Genomic DNA, 17,328 nt, shown 5'->3' with positions numbered 1-17,328 from the left:
ACCGCAGGCCGCAGTCGAGTGAGGCGGGTAGCCTCGCGCCCGCCGCGGCCCCGCCCCTCCCCTCCCCTCCCGCCCGGCCAATGGCAGGGGGCGGGGTCACGTGCTCGGCGCACAGCACGCCGGGACCCGCTGGCCTGCAGCAGCCCCAGGCTGGGGCGCGGGAGCGGCGCACGTGCTGCCGGTGCTAGCAGAGGGGGTCTGGAGCTGGCGAGATTTGGGGATTGGACTGGAGAGCGGATCTGGGATAGTCTCGTTTTTAAACTATGCCTCTTCACATGTGAGTGAAGGGAGAAGAGTTCTGGAGAAAACCCATGTTTTTAAATTCCCAGTGAAGCCCAAGGCTAAATACAACCTAATTGGCCTCCTCAGTTTTGTGGGACAGATAGGACAATTAGTTTTTGCTGCGGTGATTCAGTAGTGTCTATAGAGCAACAGGCCACCGGACTAACTTGATCTTCAATCAGGACAGGAGCAAGGGGCAGTTTCCAAATGTAGGTTTAGTGGTTGGTTTGCATAAGATCACAGTTTGGAAGTACATCCTGGAATTGAAGCCCAGAGGGGAAACATCAATGACAGGAGAGGTGCGAACACGATCAATGTCAGCTTCTCCTGTGGCAGGTGGCTTCCAGGATGTGGGCAGAATATGGTGTACCTCTGAGGGAAGGATGAGAACCTTCTAAGGGTATTGTGTACTCCAGTGAAATGAAACTGAGGGTTCTTCCGGAAAGACAGTGTGGAAAGAACTTTCTGGTCTTGAGCGCTGCATGACTGGAGCTGCTTTTCATTAAAAATCATAGCTGGGCCTCTAGGAAAACACTTCCCTGGTCTCTCGAGCCAAAGTACCCACTAAAGAATGCCACATGTCTATTTTCTTCACACCCTGTACCACCAAGGAAAAGCTCCATGAGAACATAAGCTTTTTTGTAGTCACTTAGTGATCCCATGATAAGCACTTGAAAAAGCACTGGAGTGGGTGCTAGGAGAATAGTGAAAAAATCTAAGGATCTTATTTGCTAAGTAGTGGGAGGTAAGGATGATGTATTCAGGGCCCTAAAGCTGGGTAGAGCCTGCATTGCAGACAGGATCTACTAGGTTTTGAGTGCAGGACCACTTTTAGCACTGGACTTGGCAGCCCGGTGCAGGACACAGACATAATGGAATCTGATGCAAAGTACTTAGAGAATGAGCCTTGGCTACTGCCAGCCCCAGTTAATCCTGAGACTGGGCCACATGTTTGAATTCTAAGCTTGAAACTTTATGGCACCTGTCACACCATCATATATATATATGTACTTTTTTTATACCTTTGTTTATTTTTATGTGGTGCAGGGATCCAACTCAGTGCCTCATGTGTGCTAGAGAAGTGCTCTACCACTGAGCCACAACCCCAGCCCAACCACGTTATGTATTTTAAAACTACCATGAAAACTCCACACAAACTTTTTGCTTTCTCTCTCCAGTATCCCTAATGACAAAGTAAATTTTGCCCCAGTAAATTTTTGCTTGCAAGGGCTAGGGCCATGGCTCAGTGTAGAGCACCTGACATGCTTGAAACTCTGGGTTCAACTCTCAGAAAAGCACACACAAAAATATATACATATATTTGTGCTTCCTGAGGCACAATTATTTTGATTAAAATTCTAACTTTGGGAATTCTACTACAAAGCTGAATCTATTTCACTTGTAAGATGCTGTTATTTCCATTAGCATTAAGTTCTGAAAGCAGTGGTGGCCAGGTACTTATAGAATGCTTGGTTATCCAGGAGGGTAATCACTTCAGTGTCCAGAACAGAACAGCATCCACCCAGAAAAGTTGACTCAGCCAAAACAACCAGAGCTTTCTTATGACACACAGCTTTTGTGGGCTTTGGCTTCAGATTTTGTCACCTGCCCAAGCCAAGCTTGAAAACAATTTACGAAACCAACACAATCACCACTCCATGGAACATCCATCAACATCTTCCAAGGTGGCATTCTCAAGAGCAGTGATCCTGTCTTGTTGGTGACCCAGAGACATCTGGCCCTCTAAGGCAACAGTCTGGTCTTGCACATGCCAGCAGGCCCGAGGGTTGTGCCAGTGGACTCCTTGCGGGGACCCCCATCACTTACCTCGCAATTAACACTGCCTACGAAAGGATTATTTCAAGGGATTCCAAAAGGACACTCTGGGAAATTCATCTGTACCAGGAGCGCCTCTAGCAATGCTCAAGAATGAAGGCCAGACAGAAGCAGCTAGGCCTCACTCCCTAACCCAAGGGCTGCTGGGAGGATGAAGAGGCAAATGATGAGGGAGAGAGACCAAGAAAACTTATACTTTATTCCATCTGCCGCAGGGCAGAGGGCAGGAGTCAGACAGACCAGGCACCAAAGGCCCTCCTAGGCTCAGCAGAATCAAACTCCAGTGCCACACCACCATCTGGTTAAGTTTCTTCCTCTGAAAGACACAAAATGTTAAAAAAGAAATGAGCCACGCTGTGTGATGTGATGTGCACTCTCCTCTGTGAACTGGTGAGCTGCTTCTGAGGTCCAGTGCCTCTACTCCCAAGTTGGCTTTTGGGAACCTCGTGGGGCTGGGCTATTCTTCAGTCATTGGCCAGTGAGGCCTGAGAGGGCTTCCATCCTATGTAGCTGCTAGAGCCCACCTTTCCTGTCCAGAGCACCAGCTATAGTCAGGGACCTCCACAGCCTAGCTCCCCCAACCCTAGCAGCTCCTCCAAGGACCTGGCTCTCCTCAGTGCCTTATGTTTCTGAAGGCTCTGGAGGAAGCTCTGGGAGCCGGAGCGGGTGCTAACGTCCCAGGGACTCTCAAAAGGTTTTTATCAAGGGTGACTGTGCCAGTGGCTCCAGGGTTCGTTCCCTTGCCAGCCCCCAGATCCCTGAGACTTCAGAGAGGCTTGCCACACACCTTCTTCTTCCTCTTCCTCCTCTTCCTCGTCCTCGTCGTCCTCATCGGAGCTGAAGGTGCCATCAGGCAGGCTGTAGACTCGGATGACCTGCTTGTTGGGGTCCTTGAGGATGAGGTACTTGCCCTCCTCCAGCTTCATGCAGATGTCGATGACGCAGCGCAGGATGCCCCAGGCGTTCTCCACGCTCAGGTTGATCTGGCTTGCGAACTCGTTGGGCTTGAACTGCTGGGTGCCCAGGATGACATGGCGGGAGGAGTCCTTCACATGGTAGCGAGACACATAACTGTGGGGAAAGGGATGTTAGTGGCAGGAGCGGGTGGCACAGAGCTGGCAGTGCTGGCGGTCAAATGTCAGTTAAATGGTGACACCTTGTTTGCTGCTCTCCTCAAGGGAGGAAGGAAAAGATAAGCCTGTCTCTAGCCTCTCAGAAGGCCAGTCCTTGGCCCCCTGCTGGGAATCTCACCCAAGCTTGAGGTACTCGGATCCGGCCAGCAGAGCGCAGCAGGTCCATCGGGCCAGCTTGTAGCTGTTATTCTTTAGCTCAGTGGCAATGACAGCCCCACGCTGAGAGTCCAGCTTCTGACGCCAGTCAACACCATTGCAGTGCTGCAAGAGGAAGGCCCAGTTAGAGGTGCAAGGCAGGGCCTCCCCTGACTGCTAACTAGGGAGCAGGGAAGGACGCGGCTGATCAGGATTAATACTGTCAGCACATGGAGACAGAGACATGGTCCCCCTTGCATAGTCTGCTACACAGCAGCTACTCAATGGGACAATCCTTTTCTCTAGGCGCCATCCAGATGGGATGGACACACAAAAGTAAAGACATGGAGATGGCATCAAGTGCCATATAAACCACAGAAGCACTTGTGCTATGTGGGTGCGATGGTCAACCGAGCGAAGGCATTGGCAGAGGCTGCAGGGGAGGGGTGGATACTGATCTGAGGCATGGTGGGAAGGACACCTAGGGCAGCCTCGGGCAGGGTGAGGAGCTAAGTCTGAGGCTCCACAAAAGCGGGCACATGTGGATACCAGAAAAGGACCCTAGTGGGGTCTCGGGGCACTTTAATTACAGATGTGGGCAGCTGGGTTGGTCCAGGGTGAAGTAACTGGTCAGAGGTCACATGGTGGAGGTTTCCAATCCTTCTTGGTTCATTGCAAAAAATAAACATACAAGTTCATTTTATTAGCCAGTTAGTTCCAAACTGACTAGGAGTGTGGGTTTGGTGAGGCACCAAAGAGCCCTTCCCTGATCTGTGCTGGGCGAGGGGAGCAGGACACTGGTAGGCATAGGAGGAGCTGTGGTTACAGAGGGAGGTCTGGAGGCAGGCAGATGTAAAACATGAGTGAACAGGGCCCTGTGCCTGGCGATGTCAGCGAACCAATGAGCTGAGTGACAAAACAGAACAGAGAAGGCCGCTGGCCTGCAGCCAAGGCCACAGCAAACCTTCCTTGGTGCTTTTCTGCAGGTGAGGGGCCAAGGGTGCAGAACAGATGGCCCCAGTGTTTTCCTCCTGAATCAAGTGTCCTAAATCCAAGTGTCCTGGAGAGTGGCAAGGAAAGCCTGTGCAGCACAAGCCTGGGCCGTCTGAGAACTACCAATGGCCCAGCCACCAGGGACACAGCGTGGGGGAGGATGGGGAACACGTCTCTTTCTAGGTATGTCTGTGAGTCGGTTCTAAGCTGGGTCTTAGAGTTCACGGCGAAGGAACTGGATACAGGGATCAAAGCTAGAGATAGCAATGGCTGGAGTAAGGAGGCGACAGGGAGAGCTGCTGGGCCTGCGGGAAACCGCCAGCCCACACGACAAGAGAGTAGAACCAGATGTGCAGAGAGCAGAAGGTAAGAGGAGGCCAGACAGAAGGTGGAGGAAGAAAGTGCTGGAAGAAGGGGGTGCGGGTGTGCAAGGCAAGCAGAAGCCTTCCCAATGCTGTCAGCTGAACCCTGCCCCCCATGAGGAACTTGGCGGGGAAAACTCCGCTGGCTATGACAACGCACACGGAAGGGAACAGACATGGAGGTGTGCGGGGGGCGGTGCCTCACCCTGGAGTCCCACTCGTTGAGGGTCTTGATGTTGATGAAGGACACCTCCCCATTGGCTCCGGTCATGACGCCGTCATGCTCACAACGGACAATAAGGTCAATATCGTCTCCGAGCTTCCACCTTCGGTAACTGCAGTGAAGCAGGAACTCATTTGGTCACTGACACCCTCCATTTCAGGTGCATCCCCCCAAACAGGCTCTTGTCTCTGCTCCCAGTGGCCCTCCAGGGAGCTGACGTACCGGTAAGCGACAGAGGCGATTTCATTCTTATCCATGTCGTCCTCCACAAACGGATTTGGGTTGGGGAAGTTGTATCTTTCCTTCCCCTGCAAAAATGACAAAGCTGTCACAAGACAGTGCTAACTCTGTTCCTAACCCAAACAGCCAGACCCAGCATTTCTATCCCTGGCCTGGGGCCCTCAAGGGGACTCTGAGCTCACTGTGCTTTATGTCTGCTTTACCCCCCACCCCTGGTTGTCAGCGCCCAGCGGATTAGAACAATGACCCAGCAGCCCTGCTCTCCCCTCACCATGGCACAGAGGCTACCAAGTCACACCAACATGGTGTCCATTATCTTTCGTCTTCCACTACAACAAAGCTCCCTAAGGGCAGAAGCTCTGCTTTGTTCCCTGCTCTGTCCACAGGACCTAAAAGGATGCATCTGTACAACAAATTTTTTAAAGAACTGAAGGAATCTTCACAACGTGTCTGTGAGAGACAAGCATTATGGGTACTGTAACTTAACAGAGGAAACATGCCTGAGGCTCTGGCGCTAGCAGGGGGTAGACCTACAGTTCAAAATCGGGGAGTCTGACTTCAAGGCCTGAGTTGCAGCCTCTGCTACAGGCAGGGAACACACCGGTCCCACTCGATCAGCCCCACAGTCCCAGGACCTTGTGGGAAGCAGAGGCTCAATACACGGGAGTCAACTAAACGGCACGGTCAGCACCCAGGTGCTTGCCTCACCATTCTCAGGCACTGCTGGGAGAAGTTGTGGTTGATGTAGGTCGCCTCCATGGCCAGGTTGCGGGGCGAGTTAAAGGAATTGCCTTCATCCTGAGGGGGTTCATTGGCTGTCTCACTCACAGTCAGGAGGTCTGCAAAGGGGACATGGTCACATAGGATGTAACCAAGAGTCTCTGACAACATGTACAGCAAACTAGGGGATGTGCAGACCCAAACCAGAGGCCCTTCCCCCCCAAAACCGCCTTCTACAAGCCTGGTCCCCTAAGTGCAGGACACACAGCAGGAGGGAGCAGCCTAGAGACCATCTAACAGTGAACTCAGTCATGACCAAAGTCAAAAGTGCTCTTGAGGAATCCCAAAGTGTCAGAAGCACATTTGACTTTGATATCTTTTTAACAAGGGAGCAGCCTCAGACTTCAGGCTTGGAACGACTTTGCTTTGCTTTCATATTGCCATTTTTCTGAGTGACTGATACTCAATATGAGTATCACAGAAAGGCAGCAGCAAAAAGCATCAGTCTAGAAAAACATTAATACGAGGAGGGTCTGAGAGACAGGAGAGGCCAGAACACCTGCGACGAGTGGCAGCTGAGGCCTGGTGGGGTGCTCTGAGAAGGGACCAGCAAACTCACATTCCCGAGCCTGCAGCACCAGCCCCTTCCCCATTCTCAAGGAGTTGGGAGGGATGCCGATGAGCCATCGCCACCCCAGGGGACAGACCACCTCCTACCCCTCTTTAGTACCAGGGAACTGTTCTGAACCAACAAAATCACCCAAGGCCTCTGAGCTGCTTCCCAGACAGGGTCCTCACCAAAGTCGGAGTTGTCCCTCTTGTCAAAGAAGAGCTTGGACCCAACTCTCTGGACGACAATGTCCCAGGAATACACAGAGCGGGTGCAGCTCATCAGTGTGGCCAGAATGGCATCGGTGGCAAACACATTCCCCTGGGTCTTTGCCAGCTGAAAGGAGGACAAAAGGGAGGTCTGAGGAGACTCTTTCTTAGGCCCAACTGCCCAATAGCATGGCGGGGAAGACTCCTTTGCTCATTGCCCCAATCTCTAAGAACAAGGACGCCTTTCACACCCACATGTCCCCCGTTGCTTGAGAGGCTGTGGCAAATCAGCGGAGACTCTGCCTGTGGTCACCATGCTGGGCTAAGGTGGAACCACAGGCCATGGCCACTTGTTAGTGCTTCTTGATGCTTCCGCCCTGCCACGATGTCATGCGTAAGAACATTTGCCCACTGTTGTGGATGAGAAAACAGCCATGAAGCCAGCTCGCAGGTCTGAGTGGGGGCTCAACACCAGCATGACTCAAGGTCTACCCTCTATGTGCCTGCCTTCATCTAAGTCTATTTAGAGGAATTTGCTCAGGCCAGACAAACAATTGGCCCTCTCTTTCTGTGGGCTCCACACCCACAGACACCAGCAAATATCAAAACAACACTGTGTCTGTGCTGGACACATGCAGACTGCCAATATAGTGGAACAATCATTTACGTGGCATTCGCGTTGTCTTGGGCACTGTAAGTATCCTGGAGATGATTAAGGTGTATAAAAGATCTGCCCAGGTAATGTGGAAATCGTATGGCACTTTCCATTAAGGGACTTGAGCGCTCAGCTCTCGGCACTGTGGAGGGGTCCTGAACTGATCCCCGTGTGGAATGCAGGTGTCTGTAGTCCCAAGGCCTTTGCTTTTCTGAGGTCTCAGCTATAGAAGCCGAAAGCATCCTAACGGGCGGGAGAGGGCCAGCAGGGCATGCACACCTTCCGGATGACAGGGTCATCTGTGGTGGTGACGGTGTGGAAGATGCGCTTGATGCTCCGCAGGGGCTTCTCGCTCCTGGTGGTGATGCGGTCAAAGGCTTTGTCGTAGTATTCCAGGGCCCCGCAGCACTCACTGAGGAAGAGCAGGCAAGACAGCAAGGAAAGAGGTGAGCCCACTTTTCTTCTTTTAATCATAGAATCCTAAGTCTTGCCCAGAAGTCTAATAAGAGGAAGGGATGGAGAACAGACATCTGGTCTGGTGCTCTCAAGTCCCATAGGCTCAGCTCCATCCATCTGCCCTTTGTAGTGAGGAGCTCTCTGAAATGTCAGGAGAAGCAGCCGCCCCAAGAACTGCTGTCTCCCTCTCTCTCTGCCAAAACTGAAAGAAATCTGGGGTTTACTATGAGTATATTTCTCCTTGCTTTTTTCTTTTTCTCTTTCTGCCGCAAGAGCTGTATAATTTATTTCTCCTTTGCTCAGGATGCCAGGAAGTTGTAAGAAACCTGAAGTTTAGATTAATAAACTTCTTTCTGCTTTTTGGGTTAGTCTTGATTTTTAAAAATGCACCCATTAATCTTAACACAATCTCTTTTGAGTAAGTGGCTTCAGATCCTTTCTATAATTACCAGGGCTTAAGGGAACATCCACGAAGAGAGTCCACCCCCAGGATCAGGGTGGATAACAGGAAAAGTGCCACTCACATGTCCTGCGGCTCCGAGACTTCCAAGTAGCGCATCTTCATCAATTGAGGGAAATCCATTTCCTCCTTCACCTCCCAGTCACTGCGGACCTCAACTGAAGAGTCTCGGGGTTTCTGCCATGGGAAACCATTGGAAAAGGGACTTAGAGTCCATGCAAAATATAAGCAAAAGACAGTTTAACACTAGGAAGGACACTTATTCAACAAATATGGATGGTACTGGCTGTTTTATAAGACAGAATTCTTGACTCCTGGGAGCTTATAACCTAAAAGGACTAAACAGATCATGATTTTAAAAACATAATTCTACGCTTGGGCAATGATTCCACCAGGAACATCCAGAGCTCCTCTGGCGGGCAAATGCATTTCCGTACAGCAAGCACAGGATCTGGCAGGTTGGATTCCACCACTGCACCTTTGTGTCCTGACTTACCCGTGCTTACTGTCCTCAGTGTCCACACCAGCACTGCAGTGTGGACTTCCACACCAAGGGATGTTACTTAAAATAAAATAAAAAGAAAATGAAGTACAGTGGGGCCGCCACAGAGGCAGTTCCACACCTAAGGGTTCTGCATCTGAGGATCGAACAGACCATGGACTAAAAATATTTGAGGGCAGTGGGGATCCTGTGTTCCCCGCTACTCAGGAGGCTGAGGTGGGAGAGTCGCATGAGACCAGCCTGGGCAATGGAGTGAATGTACAGATTTTTTTTTTTTTTGTACTGGGAATTAAACCCAGGGGTGCTTAACCATTAAGCTTCACATCCAGCCCTATTTATTTATTTATTTGGTGGTGCTGGGGATTGAACCCAGGGCATGCTAGGCAAGCAACTGGGCTTTATCCCAGCCCCTATTTTTTATTTTGAGAGAGGGTCTGCCCAAGTTACTTAGGACCTCTCTGAGTGGCTGAGGCTGAACTCATGATCCTCCTGCCTCAGCCTCCCAAGTCACTGGGATCACAGGTGTGTGCTACTGCACCTGGCTCACTTTCTTCTTGTCAGTTACTCCCTCAATGGTAGAATACAAAGTCTACTTACGTAACATTTACATTGTATTAAGCATTACTGGTTAAGCATTCCTAATCCAAACATCTGACATGCTCCAAACTTGAATATGAGCGCTGACAAGACACTCAATTAGTTTCTGATTTTGGATTAAGGATGCTTGATGATGCTATTTTAGATGTTATTCTAAAAGACCCCCCCCCCAAAAAAAAAACCCAACACCCAAACTGGAAGTACTTATGGTCTTAAGCATTTCAGATAAGCAGATAAGGAATAATTTATGCAGTTACCTAGAAATGATTTAAAATACCCAAGGGCTGGGAGTGTAGCTCAGTGGTAGAATGCTTACCTAACATGTAAGATACTGGGTTCAATTTTCAGCATTGCAAACAAACAAACAAAAACAAAACAGAAGTAGTGGAGAACATGTGCACAGGTCACATGCAAATACTGTCACATTTTATACACAAGGAGTTGAACACCTGCAATTTTGGTATTCCTCAAGGGATTTGGGAATCAATCCTCTGTAGCCACTGCGCCAATACATGCTATAAAATGGATGAAGCTTGAAAACACTATGCTAAATTAAGTTAGCCCTGTCACAAAATATCACACAGAATTTCATTTATGTGAAATGTTCAAAACAGGAAAATTCAGGAGGCACCACAATACCAGAACTTAAACTATACTACAGAGCAACAGTAACAAAAACTGCATGGTATTGGCACCAAAACAGATACACAGAGCAAGTATAAAATAGAAGATACACAGACAAACCCACATAAATACAGTTATCTCATGCTAGACAAAGGTGCCAAAAACATACATTGGAGAAAAGATAGCCTTTTCAACAAATAGTGGGGGGAAAATTAAAAATCCATATGTAGCAAAATGAAATTAAACTCCTTTCTCTCACCCTGCACAAAAACAGATAGAATCAACTCCAAGTGGATCAAAGACTTGGGCACTAGAACAGAGACCCTGCGCCTAAGTGAAGAAAAACTAGGCCCAAATATCCACCATGTCAGCTTACTGACTTCCTTAACAAAGACCTGTAAAGCACAAGAAGTAAAATCAAGAATCAATAAATGGGATGGAATCAAACTAAAAAGCTTCTTCACAGCAAAAGAAACAATCAGTAATGTGAAGACAGAACCTATAGAATGGGAGAGAAAATCTTTCCCACATGCACCTCAGATACAACACTTCACAAAATTGATCAATAAACATGAAAAAACGTTCAACATCTCTAGCAATTAGAGAAATGCAAATCAAAACTACTCCGGAGTCCATCTCACTCCAGTCAGAATGGCAATCATCAAGAATACAAGCAATAATGAATGTTGGGTGAGGATGTAGGGAAAAAGGCACACTCTTACATTGCTGGTGGGACTGCAAATTGGTGCAGCCACTATGGAAAGCAGTATGGAGATTCCTACGGAAATGTGGAATGGAACCATAATTTGACCTAGTCATTTCATTCCTTGTTTTATACTCAAACGACTTAAAATCAGCATACTATAGTGACACAGCCACATCAGTGTTCATAGCAGCTCAATTCACGATAGCTAAACTATGGAACCTAGGTGCCCTTCAACAGATGAATGGATACAAGAAAATGTGCTGTATTTATACAATGGAATATTACTCAGCCTTAAAGAAGAACGAAATTATGGCATTTGCTAGTAAACGGATGGAGCTGGAGAATATTATGCTAAGCAAAATAAGCCAATCTCAAAGAACCAAAGCCCGAATGTTTTCTCTGATATGAGGATGCTAACTCACAATTAAGGGTTGGGGGTGGGGGAGAATAGAGGTAATTGGGACTAGACAGAGGGAAGGGAAGGGAGGGGATATGGGGTTAGAAGTGATAGTAGAATGAATCGGACATTATTACCCTATGTGCATATATGATTACATGATTTGTGTAACTCTACATCACATAGAACAAGAATGGGAAGTTAAACTCCATTTATATATGATGTGTCAAAATGCATCCTATTGTCATGTGTAACTAATTAGAACAAATAAAAAATATGTACATAAAAAATAGCTTAGCGGTTGTCTAGGGCTGGGAGGAATGGGGTTACTGCTAAAGAGCACAGGGCTTCTTTTTAGGGTGAAGAAAATGGTCTGAAATTGACTGCAGTAACGGTTGCACAACTCCGCAAATACACTAAACCCACTCACTTTTATGGCATGTGATTATACCTCAAAACTGCAATAAAAAGAAACAAAACTGTACTCCCAGACAGAATTCTGTTGTGGATACACTACCTGTGACTTTTGGTCCCACTTCTGTCTCACTCCAAATTGTTTCTGGAATTTTTTCTGCAGTCGGATGCGTTCTCTGAAAAGATAGAACATTGTGATCTCAGTGCCGGTTTTTAAGTCAGCGGCCCTTTCTTCAGCTGAACTTCACTATCATCACCAACTTCTCTGAGATGGAAAACGGCCTCCCAGAAAGAGACTAAATGGGCATAAAATGGAGATGGTAGCAGAAGCATGTTGTCCCCAAATACCGACCAGGTGTACTAGCTCAACCTCACAGCTCTGTGAGTACAACAGGGGTCTGTAGGATGCAGCATAAACGGGGCTTCTTAGAGTTGTACCCGGTGGGACTGAGACTGGGCAACCCCAGTCACCTCCTGTCTGCCTGTTTCCCTCCCCAGTGGCCATGTCCACTGCAGGCAGTCTCCTCCCTGTGCTACCTGCTATGACTGGCTTTAGGAAAGTCCCCTAGCCCCCATGGTGGGAAAGTGAGCCCCCTCCTGTCTGGCCTGGTGTCTTCTGGGAACAGCCTGTCTGGGAAGGACACCTTGTGCGGGCAGGGTGGGAGCATCACCTCTCTTTCTGCTTGGCACTCTTGGGCAGCGTCTGCAGGTTGAACTGCAACATGTTGCGCCGATCTTTGTCTCTGCGGAGGTTCCGCTGGGAATTAGGAAAAAGCAACCCTGTCAAGACCCTAGGGATTTGGTGGGACTAATGGGAGGTCTTTAGAGTAAGGGTGGGGGGCAAGGCCCAAGCTTCACATTTCATTCTGTGCTTTTACTCCACAGCATGAACAGATTGGGAGTTTTAGTGGAAGAAGTACTGAAATTAGTTTAGACTTAAATTCCCACGACAGATTTTTCTATTGAAGTAAGTTTACTGGTTGTAGTCGGGCTGCTGAGTTGGTCTCTTTATGTAATAAGATGCAGCCCAACTGGACCATCGACTTCATAAAGTCCTCATATAGCAATTAAGTGAGGTGACGAATACATGGCACCTTTTTATCTATGACCAACACCCATTCTTAGTGGGGGACTATGATGCTGGGGCTGTTGGTGAACAGGTCTCTTATTAAATGCGTCCCTGGACTTAGTACAAGTTTACTCCAATACAATCTGTCACTGAATAGCCATTTGGGATTCACTAGAAGACCACGATACACTTTCCTCTCTCATGAACATTCACAAGGTAACATTCAGCAGCAGGCAATGACCAAAGCACAAGCCTCAGGTTCTCGGCTCAGGCTCTACCTGTGCAAATCTCATGCGGTTCCGCTGGTAGGCTGTCTTCTGGGTGCGGGCTGTATCCACCAGCTGGAAGCTGGTCTCATCCTCCTCATGGAAATAAGCATACTGACTCCCACCACCAAACTGAGAGGAGTACTTATCTGGAGGCAAAGGTGACAACATAATAACCATCACCCACAGGGTGTATACATACACATACGTGCTATTCCAGTCTTGCTCTTCAAGTGTGGTCTGGGGACCTGGCGCTGACTGGTGTGCAGCCTCCCACCCGACCCCAGATCTACTAAGCCAGAACCACAGCTTTAATAAGATCCCCAGTTGATTCGTATGTACGTGGAAACATGAAAAGCCCCAGGCTAAAGAACTTTTCAAGACTTTGGGGAACTCGAGTTGTCCCATTTCATTCTCTACCTCATTGTGCAAGAATCCGAGTTGAGAGCTTGTGTTTGTGTGTGAGAATGTGGGGCACGCACACCACCACATCACTGTCTGCAGCCCAAGGCAGACATGTCTAGTGGACGAGTGACTCTCTTGTGGCCTCAGCCTCAGGTATCTTAACTTGGCACTCCAGGCAGCCACTGTGTTTCAATTGACACAAAAACCTTTTACCTTACTAGGATCTTTTTTTTTTTATTGTTGGTCCTTACTAGGATCTTAAACCACGGGATTTAAACCTGGAGTCCACTGATTGGCTTCAGAGGCTTAGTAAATTCCAAGCAAAGAACGTAAACTGGCAATGTGTTTGATAGATTTTTTGAGGGGTCTAAGACTCAAAGTGGAGGAAAACGCCCATGATAATGGTCCACACTGCTTTAATGAATAAAGTTTTGGAGCTATTTTTTTTTTTTAAATGTCGTTTGGGTCCACAGTCAAGACTATCCCCTTAGAAACTATCAATCATTGTTAGCATCTTTCCTTTCCTAGAAGAAAGCTTTCAGACAGAGCTTATTAGAAAAAAGGAACAATTCTCCCAAGGTCCTGGTTTGGGCAGCCAGTTGAAAAGACTTACTTGTGTACCTCTTATCTTGGTATGTGGCCCCTGTCCAGTCTGCAACCTATTGAGAGCAATGAAGAAAGAGAATGCTCAGGTCAACCAGGCAAGTCACTGGTGACCCAGAAAGCCCTGAAAGCAAGGGGACGCCATGTGGTAAAGTATCAGAACTGGCTCGTGATGCCTTTGGAATCCCCAGCACTCCCTCCAGAGGTTATACCCTCTCTCAGCTGCTAGCTCTGTAGGGAGCACAGGACTGTGCTTTTGAGAGAATAACTGAAACTCCTGGAGAGGAGCAGTCACAGCTTAAAAGATCCAGACTCCCGCTGGCAGGCAAGTACCTTTCCCAGCCGATCTCCTTTGCTGAATGGCTGGTAGGGCATATCCCGAAACTGCTCAGGAACAGCACAGGGACCCCAGCCTGAGGGGTTGTCCTGGATCACCGGTGTCATGAACTTCGCCATGTTTTTAAACCTTAGAAACAAATAACATAAGTCACTGCATGAAGGAAAGTCTCAAAGTATATAACACCCTCATATGGGGTAAAAACAAAAATGCTAAAATTCAAAGAGAGTACACAAACAACCCTCAGCCGTCTAGCTACTTTTCCTCATCTTTCTTTGAATACTTAAAACTCAGAAACCTGCCAACAAAATTGATTTGCCATATTTCATTAATTCTAGAACACTTTGTTTTTCACTGCAAAGGATCTGAAACGAGGCTCCCATTACACCTGATGGGGTGCCAAACCTCAACATGTAGCTTTTATTTCTTAGTGTCTCGTAAGTTAAGGGTGTTTCTTGAGTGGTGTCTTGAAGATTTGATGAAACAGTAACATTTTCTGATGGGTAATAACCACCTTCTGGTTTTCAGAAATATTTTCATCAAGGCATATAATATTTAACTGTGTATATCACAGCACCATTGTGAAAGTTCTTCTAGTTAACATGTGAAAAAACACCTTCTTTGTAAAATGCCATACAATCCTCCCAACAATCTTGTGGCCAGTATTATCCCCACTTTCTGCAAAAGGAAACTAAGGCAAAGCGAAATTAAGACACTGCCCAAATTTACAATGCCAGTTGATGGACAAGGTCCCAGAGGCCACACTCTGCATAATGGTGGAACTCATGGAGAGTAAAAAACCAGAGGCTCTCTAGCAGATACTTAACTGTCACTGCCTATCAAAAACCTATGAATTCAGCATCCAAGGTGACACTCTGAAAATGCTCAGGGGAATTCCCAGTCCATTTCCCCAACATTTCCTGGAGGCTGGAAAGCAATCAAAGAGCACCAGCATAGTGTACTTAGTAACTCTGATGCCCACTGCTTCTCTGAGGCTGAGAGATGACATTTGGGTGACAGAAACAGTGACTTTATCTGGGTACTTCAGCCTCCAAATCTGAACTTAAACTAAGCTACATGAATAGAACAGATGGGAAGGGGTGGTGGTCTTGAGCAATTCACATTAAATAAATCTTTATGAGCTTCAACCCTGTTCCAGGCATTGCATGCCACATCCTTTAATGTCACTAATTTCTGGCGCCCCATTATAGAAATAAAAATTTGAAGCTCAGACAAATCAAGCAGTTAATCTGCCCATCATTTGAAAATAGTTTTTGACTTCCAGGGTTATCTGCATAACTCCAGCTTTCTTTCATTATATCATAGGCAGAAAGGAATCTGAAAAAAAATTGGGTTTTAGGTGATACCTAACACCACAATGATGTCTTAGACATTAAAATCCAGTTGTCAACAGCACTGTAAAATAATGCGAGCAGAAATGAAATTAGGCCATTCAACTAAAACGATGTGACAGCTGCACTGGCCACAAGGGCAAGGTAGTGAGGCACCAACTGGGCAGTCGGCGGGTCTGGTGGCCATACAGATCCCCGGGCTCGGGTTGGGGTAGGTGTCAGATCAGTGAAATCTGGTCTTCTACCTTTGCCGTCTAAATCACAAAACAACGGAAGGAAACCTCCGTGAGGCATGCTCAAGGCAGGGGTCGAACCGCTCGGCTGGGCACCCAAACACCCCACTAAGAAACTCAGGGAGACTTGGACCCTTTAGAATGGTCTTGTGGCCCCAGTGGCTTAAGTCAGACAATGGAGTTCACCCAACCCTCGGCCGCCGAGCGGAGTCTACGGTAAGGGACACGTACATGTCCCGCATCCCACAGTGTGGCGGGCCTGGGACCACTGAAGGAAGATTCCTGCCCCGCCCAACGGAGGGAGAGCGACGGCAGGAGGGGACGTAAGGGGCCTCTTCCGGGAGGTCCCGAAGGCCAGGCTTTACCCGAGCTGACTCTGGAGGTCCGTAGGACCATACAAAACACGCCGCTCACCTGCAACGGCCTCGGCCCGCCCGGATGGCGACAGATGGCCCGGGCCAAAGACTTCGCCAGCACTGCACTCCAAGGAACCGGGAAAACAGAGAACATGCGCACTCAGAGGCCGGCGCCGTAAACACGACCGGCACTGTCGTAAACGCCTGCCTGCTTCTTCCGGATTCGGCGAAAGAGCGCGCGAGCCGTAAAGCGAAGGCGCACCCGGAAATTCATCGCTGGTCTTTGCCAGGCGTCCTCTTTAGCCTCTGAGGCGCCAAGACGCGAGAGACGTGATTACGTCAGGCTGCATCCGGGGACGTCCGGAGAGGGCGTTCCCGAGTGGAAACGTGGCTGAACTTGGTGCCGGAGAAACTGGAGGTGGGGCGAGGCTGACAGCCCCGCTGTGTCCCACAATGCTCCGCGGCCTCGGCCCCGCTGCCTCCCACAGTGCCCCGTGGCGCCCGCGCGCCTTAACCCGTAGTCCGCGGTGTGGCTTTCGTGTCCGGGGGAGGCCGAGCTCCTCCGCTCCTGCTAGTTCACAGGGCGGGAGTCGAGGCCCAGCAGGTAGTGACCTGCGAAGTTCAGGCGGCTAGTTTCAGGGCGGCCTCCAGGGGACAAGCCATTGTTCCGCAGCTCTCCAACTTACTTTTCTGAAAAACTTCAGGGTCGCTGATTTAAAAAAAATTCAGATTGCAGACCCGGGGATCTGCTTCTTAATCAGCCATGGAGATTCCGAGGACCTTGCTTCAGGGGACAGCAGTGCTGCCCTCTCTGCGACCTGAGTTTGGGGAGTCTGTGGGCTAGGTTTTCATTAAGCCCGGGGTCCTTTCTGCCTGGCCCCGGGTTCCCTTGTGTTTCTCAGCCCGTCTCCTTTATCGGACCCTGTATCAGTTACGAGGTCTGATGTCCAGACCTTGCCACTGTGTGGCCTTCACGGCCCTGGGCCTCAGTTTCCTTCTCTTTAAATTGGAGGTGATGATAAGGGGTTGCTGTGAAGGTCAAAAATCAAAGTATGTGAAAGTACTTGTAGTTTCGGGTGATTCCTGTATACCACCTGGGTGAACTTGGATAGATTATCTGACCTCTCTAAAACGTGTTTGTTTATCAGTAAAA

The 17,328-nt window shown here is 48.6% G+C and overlaps 1 protein-coding gene across 1 annotated transcript; it reads right to left on the bottom strand.

Moving 5' to 3' along the window:
• Window positions 1–2,296: 2,296 nt before the first annotated feature.
• Eif3d (eukaryotic translation initiation factor 3 subunit D) lies at window positions 2,297–16,360 on the bottom strand. The gene is made up of 15 exons (XM_027938476.2): window positions 16,234–16,360; window positions 14,231–14,363; window positions 13,908–13,953; window positions 12,902–13,038; window positions 12,226–12,311; window positions 11,658–11,730; window positions 8,379–8,491; window positions 7,678–7,810; window positions 6,723–6,870; window positions 5,913–6,043; window positions 5,187–5,272; window positions 4,947–5,076; window positions 3,370–3,512; window positions 2,906–3,189; window positions 2,297–2,434 (listed from the first exon to the last, which is right to left on the bottom strand). The coding sequence occupies exons 2-15, from the start codon at window positions 14,351–14,353 to the stop codon at window positions 2,421–2,423; spliced, it is 1,647 nt and encodes a 548-aa protein (XP_027794277.1). The 5' UTR covers window positions 14,354–14,363; window positions 16,234–16,360; the 3' UTR covers window positions 2,297–2,420.
• Window positions 16,361–17,328: the final 968 nt, after the last annotated feature.

The sequence above is a fragment of the Marmota flaviventris genome, chromosome 3 (genome assembly GCF_047511675.1).
Source record: "Marmota flaviventris isolate mMarFla1 chromosome 3, mMarFla1.hap1, whole genome shotgun sequence".
NCBI classification, from domain to species: Eukaryota; Metazoa; Chordata; class Mammalia; order Rodentia; family Sciuridae; genus Marmota; species Marmota flaviventris.
Note: the sequence above shows the minus strand (reverse complement) of the source record. Positions and strands in the feature narration are given on the sequence as shown.

What these genes read in the sequence shown, in the direction of transcription:
- Eif3d (XM_027938476.2), bottom strand. Translation starts at nt 14,353, where the DNA reads ATGGCGAAGTTCATGACACCGGTGATCCAGGACAACCCCTCAGGCTGG. An exon ending in CCAAGATAAGAGGTACACAA is followed by an intron (nt 13,039 to 13,907) that starts GTAAGTCTTTTC and finishes CTTTGCCTCCAG; the next exon opens with ATAAGTACTCCTCTCAGTTT. An exon ending in TCAACGAGTGGGACTCCAGG is followed by an intron (nt 3,513 to 4,946) that starts GTGAGGCACCGC and finishes TTCCTCTTGCAG; the next exon opens with CACTGCAATGGTGTTGACTG.